The sequence below is a fragment of the Mytilus californianus genome, unplaced genomic scaffold (assembly GCF_021869535.1).
Source record: "Mytilus californianus isolate M0D057914Y unplaced genomic scaffold, xbMytCali1.0.p SCAF_2, whole genome shotgun sequence".
Taxonomy (NCBI): domain Eukaryota; kingdom Metazoa; phylum Mollusca; class Bivalvia; order Mytilida; family Mytilidae; genus Mytilus; species Mytilus californianus.
The window spans coordinates 61,097,395-61,113,210 of record NW_026262668.1 but is presented as its reverse complement, the minus strand read 5'-3'; the positions used below and the strand labels follow the sequence as shown (position 1 = coordinate 61,113,210).

Here is a 15,816-nt window from a genome sequence, read left to right as displayed (position 1 = left end):
TCGGGTCGTCTTTACCAACAACTTAGCAGCCGTCCACATGAAAAAGACCAAGCTTAAGTTTGATAAGCCTGTGTATTTGGGAGCCTGCATTCTGGACATCTCAAAGACCCTGATGTATGACTTTCACTACGGTTTCATCAGGAAGATGTACTGTGACAACGCCCAGCTGCTCTTTACCGACACTGACAGCTTGGCCTATGAGATTAAGACCGAGGACTTTTACAAGGACATTACACCACACGTCCAAGAAAAATTCGATACCTCCAGCTACCCTACCGAACATCCTTCAGGCATTCCCACCGGTGTAAACAAAAAGGTGGTTGGAATGTTTAAGGACGAGTGTGGTGGTAAAGTGATGACAGAGTTTGTAGGTCTCCGGGCAAAGTTATACTCCTACAAGATGAACGACCACACTACCACCAAGAGAGCAAAAGGAGTAACAAAGTCTGTTATCAAACAAAACATCACCTTTGCTGAGTACAAACAATGCCTAGACACTCAGCTGGAAATATGTAAGCCGATGAACATCATCCGCAGCCGCCTTCACCAGATCTACACCGAGGAAATCAACAAAATAGCACTCTCGGCCAAGGATGACAAGCGACATATTCTGGAGGATGGGATCAGTACTCTTGCCCATGGACATTACAAAATTAAAAAGGATATCTAAAGGTCACTTTTGATTCATATAAATAAAGTAATGGGTAAAAGTAAACGCAACAATTATACAAAATTCACCAGGTATGCTGGTTCGGGTCAAGAATGTATTAATGAATATCGCCAGAAGATGGAACTCTATGAAAAACAAGATAAACTCAGAGACCGTTTGGAGATTCAAAAGAGAAAGGCTGAAGAGATTAAAGAACAAGAAGCTGAAAAGATCTTAGCGATGATGGAATTTACCAAAAATTATTACAAGATTTTACAACACCTCAGCAAGCTAGGATTAAATAAATGAGCAGCATACGTGTGCACAACATAACCCTTCCCAATAAACCTCTTTCGAATGTAGACCTTGTGAAAGCCGCCAAGGACCTAGGAATCCCATGTTTCAGAGGGGTGTTCATGCGAGATACCCTACCACAAAGCCCGCGCCGCATCGAATGTGGAATCTTGAATCACGATAGCTGGGAAGGTCCTGGAACGCATTGGACCTGCTGGTATAAACGTGGGCCGGTAAAGTATTACTTTGACTCCTATGGATTGCCACCGCCTGACGAGATGGTAAACTACTTACAGCCTGAAATTCGATATAGCACCGATGAATTACAGCAGCAAGGCTCGGTGGTGTGTGGTCACTTTTGCCTATTCGTGTTGAAATTGCTGGTGACTGGAAAATCGCTGGAAGATACAATCTTCTCACTCTATAAATAAATGGATAAGTTTGGATCTCATGCAAGAAAGCGCGCATCCCTTTGGCGAATGCTGCAGGATTTGGATATGAACGACAATCGCATTACTAGCCTAGGACATCCTAAGGACAGCTCGGATGCTGTGACAAAACGGTGGGTAACCCAAGAGTTGAAAGATGGTATGAAAGATATTGATAAATTAGATTCTGAGTGTAAACAGATGCAGAGGACCATCACGCGAATGCAAAAGGAGTATGACTCATCAATCGGAGAACTCACAAAAAAGGTGATGACTCTAAAAGATAGTAAAGTCGATAAGTCAAAATGTGCCTTAACCAACGGTGGTAAGATAAACGCTGAGCTGGATATGCAAAAGTTTCACGTGCTGAATCTCCCACTCCCAGAAACTGACAATGAACCCGTCACCAAAGCCCTTTACGATCGTCTACAGTCGGATTTGGATGCATTGAGGGTTTTTGTTGAATTGAAGCATGCTTAGTTTTTCCAAATCTTTCCAGTCTCAAGGTTGAGACCGGAAAGGTTGTTGAGGATTATTGTAGATCTGATTGTGGGACCCACGAGTTAAAATTCTTAGGATAACCCTTCCACTTCACAAACACCTCATTAATCCCGTTCTTGGTTCGCCTGCGAAGGATCTTCTCTATGCGGTAGACGTCCTGATCAGTCTTTTGAAGTTCGAGCTCATAGAAGGAACCCTGAATTTCCTCGCCGCTAAAATCCTTGAGGCGATAGGTGGGCGGCTGCGTACCCAAAATTTGGGAGACGGTAAACACCTCTTCAGTCCAACGGGGTGTGTAACCCTTCTCAAATGTGCCTTTCTTCTTGGTAATTCGAACCTTATCACCTATACGAAACCGTGCCTGCTGCATGGGAGGGAGGTCTCCATACAAATTCCAATACACCTTGTTTTCATGTTTCTTGAGGCTTGCAATCACAGGAGTCATTTTAATGGATCTATGTTTGGCGGTGTTGTACTGGCGAACAAGATTATCCAAAACATTGATGTAGGTGCGTGTAGAGTTGGCCGAGAAATATTTCTCTTTCATGGTGCGATTCTAGCGCTCAATCACACTCGACTTCTCCTCATTTTCGGTGGAGTAGAGCTCAATATCATGCTTTTGAAGCAGCTGATTTACATCCTTGTTGTAAAACTCAGTGCCTTTGAAAGGCATCCCGCACCGTCACCCCCTTCTTGTTTTTGAGTGGTATCAACCAGCCATATTTGGAGAAGACATCGATGATGCTCAGGATGAACTTATTTCCCTTGTTGTCCCTAGAAAAGGCACTCATATCAACAAGGTCGGCCGCCCAGGTCTCATCCACACCACCCACTACCACGCGGCGTTTTTGAAACTTACGTCGAACTGGTCTGTGCAACTCCTCAGCTAAATCATCGGTCCAGCGAACTTTTTTTTTTAATACCCAGACCGAATCGAGCTTTGGTACCGATGATGGGTCCGACGATGCTGCGGTCCATGCGTTCGCGTGTGGTAGGGTTGGGAATGGTGTTAAGCGAGGCTAGCATAGCTTTGTTACAGATGGAGTTGCGTGAAGCGGTATCCTTATGCTGGGCATAACAGAGATCGTGGTGATATGCAGCTTGGTCAACTCGATTAATGGGTTTGGACCAAGCCTTTGGGGTACCATCGGGGAGTAGTCGCTTGCAAAGTTTAGTCCCTGGCCCGGTAAAGTTGTGTCCGGGTAGATGCATTTCCATGGGTAATCGGTTGATTAGTTTGTTCATGAACCCTGCACCGGTTGTAGCAACAAACTGAGACTTCTTGGCACCGCACACCTTGCAGTTGCCAACCTTCCTCCGTCGCCCGTTGCTGGTAATTGTTTCGCCAGGGTTAACTGTGTCCGTCTTCCTACGACATTTCACGCAGAAGATCATCGTTATTTTATTTAAATAAATGAACGTCGAAGACATTTCCTACAGTGCCAACGCCCCCAAGAGGAGCAATCACTACCTCCTACCGCAGCGGTCGATCAGAGGGTTGATCATTGGGAAGTCGGACTGTGGTAAAACAACGCTGTTGAACAACCTACTCCTGCGCGATGGATGGCTCGACTACGATCGATTATACGTCTTCGGAAAATCGCTTCACCAGCCCATCTACCAGCTGTTGCAGCAAGCGCTGGGAAAAGGCTTCCCTAAGGAAGATATTCGAGACCTCCTACAGTGTAAGAGCAATTCACCCTACTCGTTGATCGATGTGGTCGACGCCTTACCACCACCACGACACCCGAGTGGTATCGCCACTGTTTTCTTCGAGCAAGGGAGTGATGTACCAGACCCCCGAGAACTCGACCCCAGTCGCAAGAACCTCATGGTGTTCGACGATTTGATGCTGAGCAAACAGAACACGTGTGAAGACTACTACGTGCGCGGTCGCCACAACAACGTCGATTGTTTCTACCTATGTCAGAACTACTTCAAACTATCCCGACAATCGATCCGAGAAAATGCAAACTTTATCTGCCTCTTCCAGCAAGATGCAAAGAATCTCGACCACATCCGACGCGATCACTGCAACGATCTCACCAAGGAACAGTTCGACGCTCTGTGTAAGCATTGCTGGTCCCAACCCTATGGATTTGTAACCATCGATCTCACAAGCCCCAAGTCAGCAGGGAAATACCGACGCAAATTAGAAGAGTTCTATGAGGTATAAAATAAAAAAAATGGATCACTTGCAGGAATTTTTCCTGGAGAATCAACGGAACTTGGATCGGGAGTTTGAGAATGCTCCCAAGTCCTCACGACCACCCCCTGAATGCAAGCACGAGTGGGACTCGGTCGATATGACAAGTATGTGTTGGAAATGCGGTCGCACGATCATCCGCCCGATCGATAGCAGTAGAGGTGATTTCGACGCGTGGAATTCTGGCCGTCTATATGGTAAGGTGCAGCGTCCCCCACAACCCCAATGCCCTGCCAAGACGATTCGAGGCCACCAGTGCACAAACCCATGCCAACCGCGTAAAGACCTCTGCCTAAGACACTTGAATCTTTCGAAGAAAAGGGATCCGTATCAGCTGTGTAATACCTTCATGTGCAATTTATCGCGTATGGACGTTCGAACCAACGCTTCGGGGCGTTCACACCAACGCTTCGGGGCGTTCGAACCAACGCTTAGGGACGTTCACACCAACGCTTAGGGGCGTTCACACCAACGCTTAGGGGCGTTCACACCAACGCTTAGGGGCGTTCACACCAACGCTTAGGGGCGTTCGAACCAACGCTTAGGGGCGTTCAACAGCGTTCGATCCTATAAATAAATGACGTTTATCAAGATTACCGACCCTAAGCAGCGTGAGGCACTTGCAAAGGAGTTGCATGAAACTAAGCGGAGCATTCAAGCCAGCAACATGCAGCACCGCCTTGACAATATTGGACTCAGCCGAGACCTTTCCAAGGTGTTCAAGCCTGTGGTTGAGGCTCAGCGGGAAGCAGCTTCAAAAATCACCAAAACAATCGAAGATTTACCTCCAGCAGTGCCGGCCCTCCCTCCTCCACCGCCCGAGTTTGCCGACCCACTACCCATCGCACCACCTACAGACACCGTCCTCGGACCTCGAGCACAGCAGTATTTGCAGCTCAGTATGACTCCTTCCGCCGACCACACCTTTGGATTGCGATCTGAAAACGATGGTATCTTCATCGGAAGCTCACCAGTTACTTTTGACGATGATGATATTTTCGTAGATGGTGTGAGGTACAAAGGAACCCTTGGCCTCTGGGAACTCATGGTGAAAAAGAAACCAGAATCGTTTGAGCCCGACGACCTTTACGACTATGCAGAGATCCTGAAAAGTTCCGGTGCCATGTATCAAGGCAATTCCACCCTCTCGAGAACCCCGAAGGCGAATAAGAGTTACAAGTGGAAGGAAATCGTATCCCACATCTACAAAAAGGATAAGTTTGGCAGTGGGCTGCAAACCGTGTTTCTTCCTTCCAACTTCAAGCAGCTTCTCGATCGCTTGGAACTGTGTGCTGCAGCATACGGAGCAGGAAACAATGGTGTGCGCAACGAAATTGTGTCGATTATCGATGCTATGAAAAGGGGTAGACATATCAGCATCGAGGAATATAAGGCACTGCATCGTAGCATCCTATAAATAAATGTTGCAAATCAAGAAAGGTTACGCTCGAAAGTACGCCTACGGTGGTAAAGGACTGTTTGACACAATCGCCAGTTTGGCTGGACGCATGTTTACTTCCTCTGCCGCCCAAACCCTAGGAAGTAAGGCCATGAACGCTGCCACCAATGCAGCCTTGAAAGGTGTTGAAAAAGGGGCTTCCAAAGCCGTCGACCATGTGGTTGATAAAGTGACCCGCCCCAGGAAACGTATTAAAACCCCTCAACAGCCTAGTGTTCAACGCAAGAAGCCAAAGCAAGTTCGGTTAAACAATCTAATCTCCGGCTCTGGTATCAAAACCATCCACGACTTCGTCCAACGCTATAAATAAATACATTATGTCTAACATCCTTACAATCACCGAAGGGTTGACCTTCGACGAAAGTCTCCAGGAATAACAGGTTCGAGAATACGAACCACAAGCCGGTGCCCAGCTGAACAATCCCGGTGCTGAAATCCGAATCAACATCGAAACCCAGGATTTGTTCCTACACCCCGCCGAAAGTTATCTCGTGGTAGAAGGTCGACTTCTCAAGAATGATGACACAGCATATGCCGATGGCGATCTTGTGTCGCTCACCCATAATGGTATCATGTATCTCTTCAAGAGCATCAGTTACAGGCTTTCCGGTCAGCAGATCGAACATATTAACGACCCCGGCATCGCCACCACTCTGCTTGGAATGTTAACCTACCCCGACGACTTCTCCAAATCGCAGGGTCTCAACCAACTGTGGTATAAGGATTCTTCCGCCGATGCTGAGGCTGAGAACACTGGATTTGCAGCCCGCCATGGATACATTATCACCAAGCCCACCAACAAAGGATCGTTTTCGTTTGCCATCCCCCTAAAACATATTTTTGGATTCGCAGATGATTACAACAAAATAGTGTACGGGTTCAGACACGAACTCTCACTCGTTCGCGATTCAAATGCTAATGCCATTTTGAGAGCAGCTGCCGTCAACGATCCGGCAAAGATCGTCCTGAGTAAACTATCGTGGTTCGTCCCTCACATCACCCCCTCAGACGAAAATAAGATGCAACTGTACAAAACCATCCAAAGTAAATCCAAGATCCACTGTGGATTTCGCATGAGACAGTGTGATTCCATAGCCGTTCCCCAAGCCTCACAGTTTAACTGGCGCCTAGCTGCCAAGAGTGGTCGCGTAAAGCCTAGATATATCATTGTTGTCTTCCAAACCAACAAAAGTGGTGACCAAACCCATAATGCTGCCGTGTTCGATCACTGTCGATTGCGAAATATCCATGTCACCCTCAACGCTGAACGTTATCCAGCAGTCGACTATAATGCAGCTTTCAACGAAAATAGGATCGCCAGAGTGTTCAAAGAGGCCTCCGACTTCAGAAAGAAATTCCATAACATGGACAGTCTCCTCAGTAATGGTTGGATTAATCCCTCCGATTTCATCGACTTGTACCCCTTGTTTGTGATTGATGTGAGTCATCAGTCTGAGCGTTTCAAAGAATCCACGGTGGATATTCAGATCAGAGCCGAATTCGCCCGTAATGTTCCAGCCAACACCGAGGCGTTTGCACTTGTCATTTCCGACAGAATCCTACAGTTTGAATCCGATGGTCAAAAGATGAACGTTGTGTACTAAAAGTAAATGGATAAAATTCACCTACAACTCCTCTTTGCCAGTCACCCCGCCGAAGTCTATGCGATCATTGTGAAGGCTAGTAAACAACTCAAGGAGCAGTATGACGGTATCGAAGAGTGGAAGCAAAAATATGTGACAATGGTCTACCATAAATAAATGGACAACACATTGTTGCAGCAAATTGTCGATAATACCGACCCAAAGCATGGGTTTTCCTTCATCGTCTCTGGAAACGATAACCAAATCCTTACCCGGTTCAACCCCCCACTACAACTCAAGGAATCTAAGACCTACGAAATGGCATTAGTAAACCTGGAAACCTATAACTCCATCCCCAACATTCATACAGGTAACAATTCCTTCCGCTACTCCCCCGACGATGGTGCCAACTGGTTTCCCATCGCACTAAGCACAGGTTCCTATGACATCGAAGACATCAACAATGAGATCCAGCGGCGGCTACGGCTCAACAAACACAAAACGAAGATCATCATCGATGCCAACCGGGCGACCCTAAGAGCAACGCTGACCCTCGCCAGACACTATCAAGTAGACTTCAACGTTGTCAATAGCATCAACGCCGTCTTGGGATTCGAGCGGCAGATTTACACATTCGATATGATCACAAACGGCTATACGGAAGGGGAACATATTGTAAATATCATCAGCATCAACAGCATTCTGGTGAATAGTGATATCATCCATGGAAGTTATGTGAATGGTACACAGCAGTCTACCATCTACAACTTCTTTCCCGCAGACGGTCCTGGTATGAAGATCATTCAAACCCCAAAGAATCTAGTATACTTGCCGGTGACCTTGCGAACCATCAATCGCATGCAAACGTATCTCACCGATCAAGATGGTAGGCCCATCGATTTCAGGGGTGAACATCTCACCATCCGCTTTCATCTTCGTGAGGTATAAATAAATGACTTATCAAGAACATGGTTTGAGTTTGACAAAAGGTCAAGCTGATAAACTACAACGGGCGGCTAAGAAAGGTTGTCCGGTCTCCATTCGTTTGTCCCACGCAAACCTGCAAGGCGAACACAAGATGTGGCTCACCACCCGCCAGGTTCAAAAGATCGCCAAGCTCCTACAAAAGGGTACTGGTGGTATGGTCCTAGAGTTGAGTGCGACCCAATTGAAGGAAAACATGCAGAAGGTGGGTGGTTTTCTACCCATGTTGGCGGGGCTGGCAATGAGGGCACTCCCCATGTTAGCAAAAACCATTCTACCCGCCTTGGGTGTTGGAGCCTTGAGTGGTCTTGGTGGTGTAGCCGTCAACAAGGCCTTAGGGTCTGGATTGTACCTGAAACGTGGTGGATGCGTTTGCACCGTGAAACCTAGTGGCAACGGTCTCTACCTCAAACCTTCAAACGCCCGGATCACCTATGGTGATGGACTCTACTTGAAGCGTGGTCAGCAATTCCACGACGGAGCTGGTCTGATCTTAGGTGCTAACAGCCCCTTCAAAAATATTCCCCTCCTCGGTATGCTCCTATAAATAAATGGATGATTTAGATTCTGGATACCGACAGACCAGAGTCGAATGTATGGAAGATCAACTCAACGCGGATATACATAAGTATCAACATACCTTGAAGATCTACAAACGTCTGGACAAAGTTGTATCTGTAGCACTGGGTGTTTGTTCTGTGGGCAGTTTGGTGTTAACCAGCTGCACCATGGGTTCAGCTTTGACCGGTATAGGTATTATAGCCTCCCTTCCCCTAGGATCCCTTGCGTGCTTGAGTGCCACTGGCGTGATGGTACTCACACTAATCTCAAGGCGTATCATGAAAAAGAAGAAAAAACACCGCGACACCTTGCAATTGGCACAGTCCACAAAATTTTTGGTTGAACAATGTATTAGTACTGCTTTGGCTGATGATGAACAAATTGATGATGCTGAGTTTGGGAAAATCACCACCTGCCTCAAAAACTACTACGATGAAAAAGATAAGCTCCGACAACCTTCCACCACTTTTAGTGAGGACCTTAATGCGCATGCGCCGTAAAAAACGTCACACATCATTCCGTTACACTTCACTCCACACATCGTTTCACGATGTGCTCCATTCCGCTTCACTTCATGATGTGCTCCGTTTCAAGCATAAAAAAAAACTTTTCCAATCCGGCAGAAATGTCGGATCGGAAAAAATTTTTGTACCCCACCCGGCCCATTATTTTTTTTTTGGACTTAATTTCTCACAAGGTCGTAAGAGAAGTACTCCTGCTTGGTCTTTTTGCTGACTTTAAAGCCTGTACTTCTCACGAAGGCTCCTACCATGGGTCCTGTCTCTCTGTTCAGTCCACTGCAGGCCCACACCCTATTCGTTTCTCCTTCTCTGTTTTTCAAGGTGAGGATCTTACTCTTTCCAAACTTACCATCTACTTCCACCACTTCCAGGATTTTATAGATCACACCGGTTGAGAGTTCCTTCCATTTCAGGGTTTCCAGGCTCTGATCCTTTGCCTTTTCCTCGAAAACATTATCGTTCATAAAATCGTTGTCTACGATTTGTGGACTTCTGAGTTTCTCCATCTTTTGTACGAAAGCCATATTTTGTTTCTACCCTAGGATTACATCCTTCTAAGGTGTTTGGGTTTTGTGCTAAACTGAAAGACATTCTTGTTTTTACCCTTAGACTAATTGAAACGTATTGCGTTTGCATTTTATGTTTGGGGTTGGGGTTCCTATGCTGAATCTGTGCTTAAAAAGGCAAGTGCCGCAGAATCGGCCTATTGACACTACTCATAAGGAAATCTGTTTGCAATTACAGTAAATGTATTAGCAGATACGACAGGAATAAAATAAGATATCGAAAATAAAAAAAGAACGCATTTCTTCATCTCGTAGTTTTTGCTTCATATTTTCAATTTTCTTCTGCTTCTTATAATAAGGATTGGCCAGACTGTTCCAATTGTATTATTAATTTACATAAATAAATAGATATATGATTTGCTTAGAAAATAGCCTTTTCCTTTAACATTTTTAGGTATTGTACATCTTTTTAATTTGTTTTAACCTTGATCATATAACAAAATCTTGTATGTGCTGGCGTTGTTGTGCTCGTAAACAGAAAGATGAAAACGGGAAATAAACCAATTAGGTAATAGTTAATATTTAAGAATAACCAACTAAAAAGTCGCTGTAAACGCAGCGCAGTTAGTTCCCCCTGAACACATCTTTTGCAATCAAAGGGAGGTAAACTGTACGAGCATAAAGATACAATTTAGGATCCATAATGGAAAAACTCAGTACAATGTCTAGTTGTAGATGTATGCTAAACATTTACAATATATAATAACTTTATTGGAAAAAGTAAAAACCTTAACTATATAGATAATGCAAATGAATATAAACAATACAAATAATAACGAATGTACGAATGATAAATACCTGATTAAACAGTTTAATAGAATAATACAGAATATTTGATGTATATAAAATAAGGAGATGTGGTATAATTGCCGATGAACAACTATCCACCAACGTTCAAATGAAGTGGATTTAAACAATTATAGGCAACCGTACGGCCTTCAACAATGAGAAAAACCAATACCGTATAGACGGCTACAAAAGGCCCCGACTTGAAAACTATGAAACAATTCAATTGAGAAAACTAAAAACCTAATTTCTTGATAACCCTCGAGAGTGTTAAATTATGTACGAGGAAAATAGGAATTTGAATGTAAAAGAAATTATATTAAGATGGATAAGGGAGTAAAGAATTATGATCAACTTCTTGAAATCTGACAAAAAAAAATGTTTTCTTTAATAAATGATTCATTAGCCGATAAATCAAACCTGAGACTAATATACTGTACAACACTGAAGTCTCAGATCATACTACTCAAAGGTATATTAAACATCATACAAAAAGTCATGTCATAGTAACTTTCCTCGTAATCGGATAATTCAGTGAACAATGAAAAAAAAGATTAGAATAACCGGAGTACAAAATTAATGCTATATTTTTTTAAAATTTGGGTAGAAATATTATACTTTCTCAAACATATATATTTTTTCAAACGTAATTAGAAACTGGTTTTTATATGAAATTAAGTATTATCTTAAACTAATTTCCTTTAAACTTCTCCTAACTTTATGTGTACTATAAACAATAAATCTCATTACAGATGGGGTTAAATGTGATCTAATTAGACTTTAATTGCAAATAAACATAACAGAAAAAATTCTCTTAAGTTAGAAGTAGAAAATATTTTAGATTCGCGTTATTCGTTATTAAATTCCAACTGTAAAACATTCAATAAATTCTGATAAACTTGAAATATATTGTATTGTAAATTCACTTTAATGTGAATTAATTTTCAGATCTAAGTAATTCAGTAATTTCCGACAAACTTGTAGTAGAATTTGCCTTAAATTTTAAGTATATTTCTAAACTTAAGTAGAAAGGAATTTATTGAAAAAATAAATTTTAGTAAACGCATGCTTTCATGCAGTGAACATGACTTCGTGTTCATTCCTTAAATAAAGTATGACTTCATGTATATTCAATAAATCAAACTTGACTTTTAGAATATTACATAAATCAAACTTGACTTTCAGAATATTACATAAATAAAACTTGACTTTCAGAATATTACATAAATAAAACTTGACTTTTAGAATATTACATAAATAAAACTTGACTTTTAGAATATTACAAGAATCAAACTTGACTTTTAGAATATTACATAAAGCAAACATGGCTTCATGTATATTATATAAAGCAGACATGCATTCACGTATATTCCATAAATCAATTATGAATTCATGTAAATTCCTTAAATCAGATATGACTTTTATGAATATGCCATAACGCAAACATGCTTCATATATATTCCATAAAACACCCATGACTTCAGGTAAATTGCATAAAGCAAATATGACTACATGTATAGTCCGTAAAGCAAACGTGACTTCATATATATTCCATAAAACAAATATTCATTTGGTCAGCATAAAACATAAAATTTCCCACTAACTTAAAACTTATTATTTATTCAAGAGAAATGGGAAATGTTGTATTACATAGGCATACAACTTTGACCGTGGATAAACTAGCCTTAAAACCCGTAATTGTTTACATCACTATCATAGGCTGGGCATAATATGTTTTTTTCTCATGACTGATATTTATAATTAAGTAATAGTATTGGTGCATTATCAAAATTTTAGAAAATATTATGGAGCGTATAAAACATTATGAGAATGCACAATGCAATTATAATATACTTTTACATACCTTACATCAACTGGAACAACTTTTGGTTGTACTAAATTGTTGAAAGTCACCTTTCCCATTATTGTAACAGTGGTAGGCACTGGTAATATTCCTTCTGGTTCTATTTTTGTAACGGAGGCTGAATAGGAAATAGACACTAATAACTGCCATGACACAACATCTTTTCCTATGATATTGGTTACTGTAGCAGTGATCATATGGTGTGTCAGAGTAGATATTGTAAAACCCCATTGCACATGTCCAGTTCTTTCATCAATAGTCATACCAACAGGATACTGATTAAGAGCCCAAATTACAGGTAAACTTCCCTGTACAAGATTAAAAAAAATATCATAGATTATAATAATAAAGAATTGTACAATGACTTCATTATATGACCCCCCCCCCCCCCCACCCTCCTAAAAAAAAACAACAAAAAAAACAACAAAAAAACAACAACAAATAACAAGCGCATTATTTAGACCATTACACCAGATGGAAAAATCTGAACATTTTGGAAAGGTTAATTTAAAGATATCAAAACAGTTACACAATTTGATGGGATAACGTAAAAATACGAAACTCTCAAAAGCCTTTAAAAATCAAACGTTGATTGATAATCTCCTTTTTTAAACTTTGATATTATATTTTTTAAATAATAATACCCATATCAAAATAATTGATAAACAGGGCAAATTTCCATTCCTCGAGGATAAGTTTCCGTTGGATCCTTCTTAATAATAATGTATACTTCTCAGTTCGATCAAAGGTTTGAAATGAAGTTTTGGATTTCAAAGAACGGAATATTGTCATTTCTAAAAAACTTTCACAGCAGCTATATGGCTATCTTAAATCTACTGATTTCATCACAGATGATTATATAGAGTCTTATGATTGAAGTTTGATTCAGCAAGTAGGAATGATTTTAAAAAGTTGGTGTTTCACATCCAGTTTTAGAAAGTAGTATTGCTTATAAAACTAACAAATTATGAACTTGTCCTTCAAATTCGTTTCTTTGGCTTATAAGACTTATTGTTAAAGCATACCTGCCAACACACCAGTTCTACACATGCGGAGAAGGATCTGTTTATATTGAAGGAACACCTGAGATCACATCCGGTTTTTAGTGGGGTTCGTGTTGCTCAATCTTTAGTTTTATTTGATTTGTTTTGTGTACTTTTTTTGCCATGGGGTTGTCACTTTATTTTCGACGTATGAGTTTGAATGTCCCTTTGGTATATTTTGCCTCTATTCTAGGAGGGGGACTTCTCTTTTTTTGTAAATAAAATCCAATTTCCCCGATCCTGTTACCTGCGAAGGAGGTAAACGTTTCCCCCTTTGACAAAACACCCTATTTTCAACACCTTTCATTATTTCAGTTGTTTTGATAATATTTTCTGTGATTGATTTGCACCCTTTTGAAAAAAAAACAATACTTATTTGCATAGAACAAAAACATCCCATCTCATCAAGAATTGTTTTTACTATTTAAATCCTTCATAGAGAATCTAAAATTTTTGTTTTTATATGGAGAAATTTATTTTCTACTCCAAATTGGTATAGAACGGTATTAAACCGGAAAATATTAGGCATTCCTGTTAAATATGCTCACTCGGTGACAAAAAAGTAGTAGAATCAAATGATTTTGGCAATAATGCTTCATTTGCCAAATTTCTGTAATCGAAAAATGTAAAAGTGGATAAAAATCTTTTTAATGCCATACATGTACATGTGCTTTTATCGCCATCTTCATGGTGAATTTGATTCATTGAACCTCCAGCAATAACTTCGGGGAAAAGGAACTGTATTATTCAGTGCATTGCTAATCATAATCAGAGTATAAGATTATCTGGTTGTGAAAATAGCATTATCGATGTCGTTCTTGCTAAAATATAGCGTTTCTTTCTTATATGTTTCTTTCTTTCAGAATAAATTGATTGTAAATACTAACTAAGCATGATTATTACAATTCATTGTGGGTCAACTCAAAATGGATAATGTAAATAAAATATGATTTTCATTAGGTCAGTAAGTGTTTGCCATTCTGTTTGCATTGCCAGCTGTTTGAAAGCTTTTCGAAATTTTCAGAAATAGAAGAAAGTTTTGCTGATGATCCCGCATTCCAAAAAAATAAGACCCTCAACAATGCTGCAAGTATATCGAGAAGCAGTAAACGATTGTTTGAAATTTCAATATCGAGAAGCAGTAAATGATTGTTTGAAATTTCAATTTCGAGAAGCAGTAAACGATTGTTTGAAATTTCAATATCGAGAAGCAGTAAACGATTGTTTGAAATTTCAATATCAAGAAGCAGTAAACGATTGTTTGAAATTTCAATATCGAGAAGCAGTAAACGATTGTTTGAAATTTCAAACAATTACTATCCTTCTCCTTCTGCAGTTTTTACCCTAAAGCTTCTATTATTTATTCCTACATAAGATTGGGTGTTCTTGCTTGGTAAGTAGATGACAATGGTTTTAATGTAGAAAATGGTTATAAGGAATTTTGAATATTTCAATTATGGGTGTCGTGAACGTGTTTGACTGATGTAATATGATGCATTCTACAAGGTCAACAGAGAGAATTAGCTTCAATTCATCTCATGAATATCCATTAGTAATTTGCATATTAATCTCAGTGTGTATTTTTGAAATTTCATTGTGTAAATAACAATTCTCAGTGTGTGTTTTTCAATTTATTTCATCTCAGTGTGTCTTCTAAAAATCTCAGTGTGTAATTTTAAATTCTCAGTGCGTGTTTTTTATTTTTTTAAATCTCAGTATGTAATTTTGATTTCTCAGTGTGTTATTTTAGGTTCTTAAATCTCAGTGTTTTTTTTTTTAATTTTCAGTGTGTAATTTTTTCGAAAAAATGGTTAAAACATAGTTTTGACGAGAACGGCTTGCCATACTATAGTTCTATATTTGTCAAAAATATATGGTAAGGCATTTTTTTAATTCAAGTTAATGAAAAATGGGGATGCCATATGTCTTAGCTGCTCACCCTACCACAAAGGGTAGATTGAGAAGTGCATCGATTGTTTTGGTTTTTAACATAAATAAAATTATTAATATAAAAATAAGAAGATGTGGTATAACTGCCAATGAGACAAAACTCCTCCAGAGACACTTATTAACACTACTTTTTTATATTTTCAAAAATAGTATGCACATATACAATTGCTTAGAATTGTGTTCCACTTCTTCTCAAACTTTTAGAGATTTTGCATTCACAAAAATATATCTATTTCCCCAAACTAATATTAAAATTTTCACAAAAAGGACATCTACATCTTATGCACAACAATAATACAAACTTTCATCCGCTTCCTACTAAGTCTTGTTCTTTTATGCATACACGATAAATGTTGCCAGACAGACAGACTGACGACAAAAGTAAAACTATCCATGTGGGATTCTAATAAAACAAACAGGC

General features: G+C 40.2%; 1 protein-coding gene across 1 annotated transcript in view; it reads right to left on the bottom strand.

Annotated features, from left to right (window-relative positions):
- Positions 1-15,816, bottom strand: part of LOC127729013 (uncharacterized) — a 75,100-nt gene that overhangs the window by 41,583 nt on the left and 17,701 nt on the right. Inside the window, exon 10 of the mRNA XM_052236586.1 lies at positions 12,403-12,710. Coding sequence (XP_052092546.1) covers positions 12,403-12,710 — 308 coding nt within the window. The remainder of the gene's footprint in view (positions 1-12,402; positions 12,711-15,816) is intronic.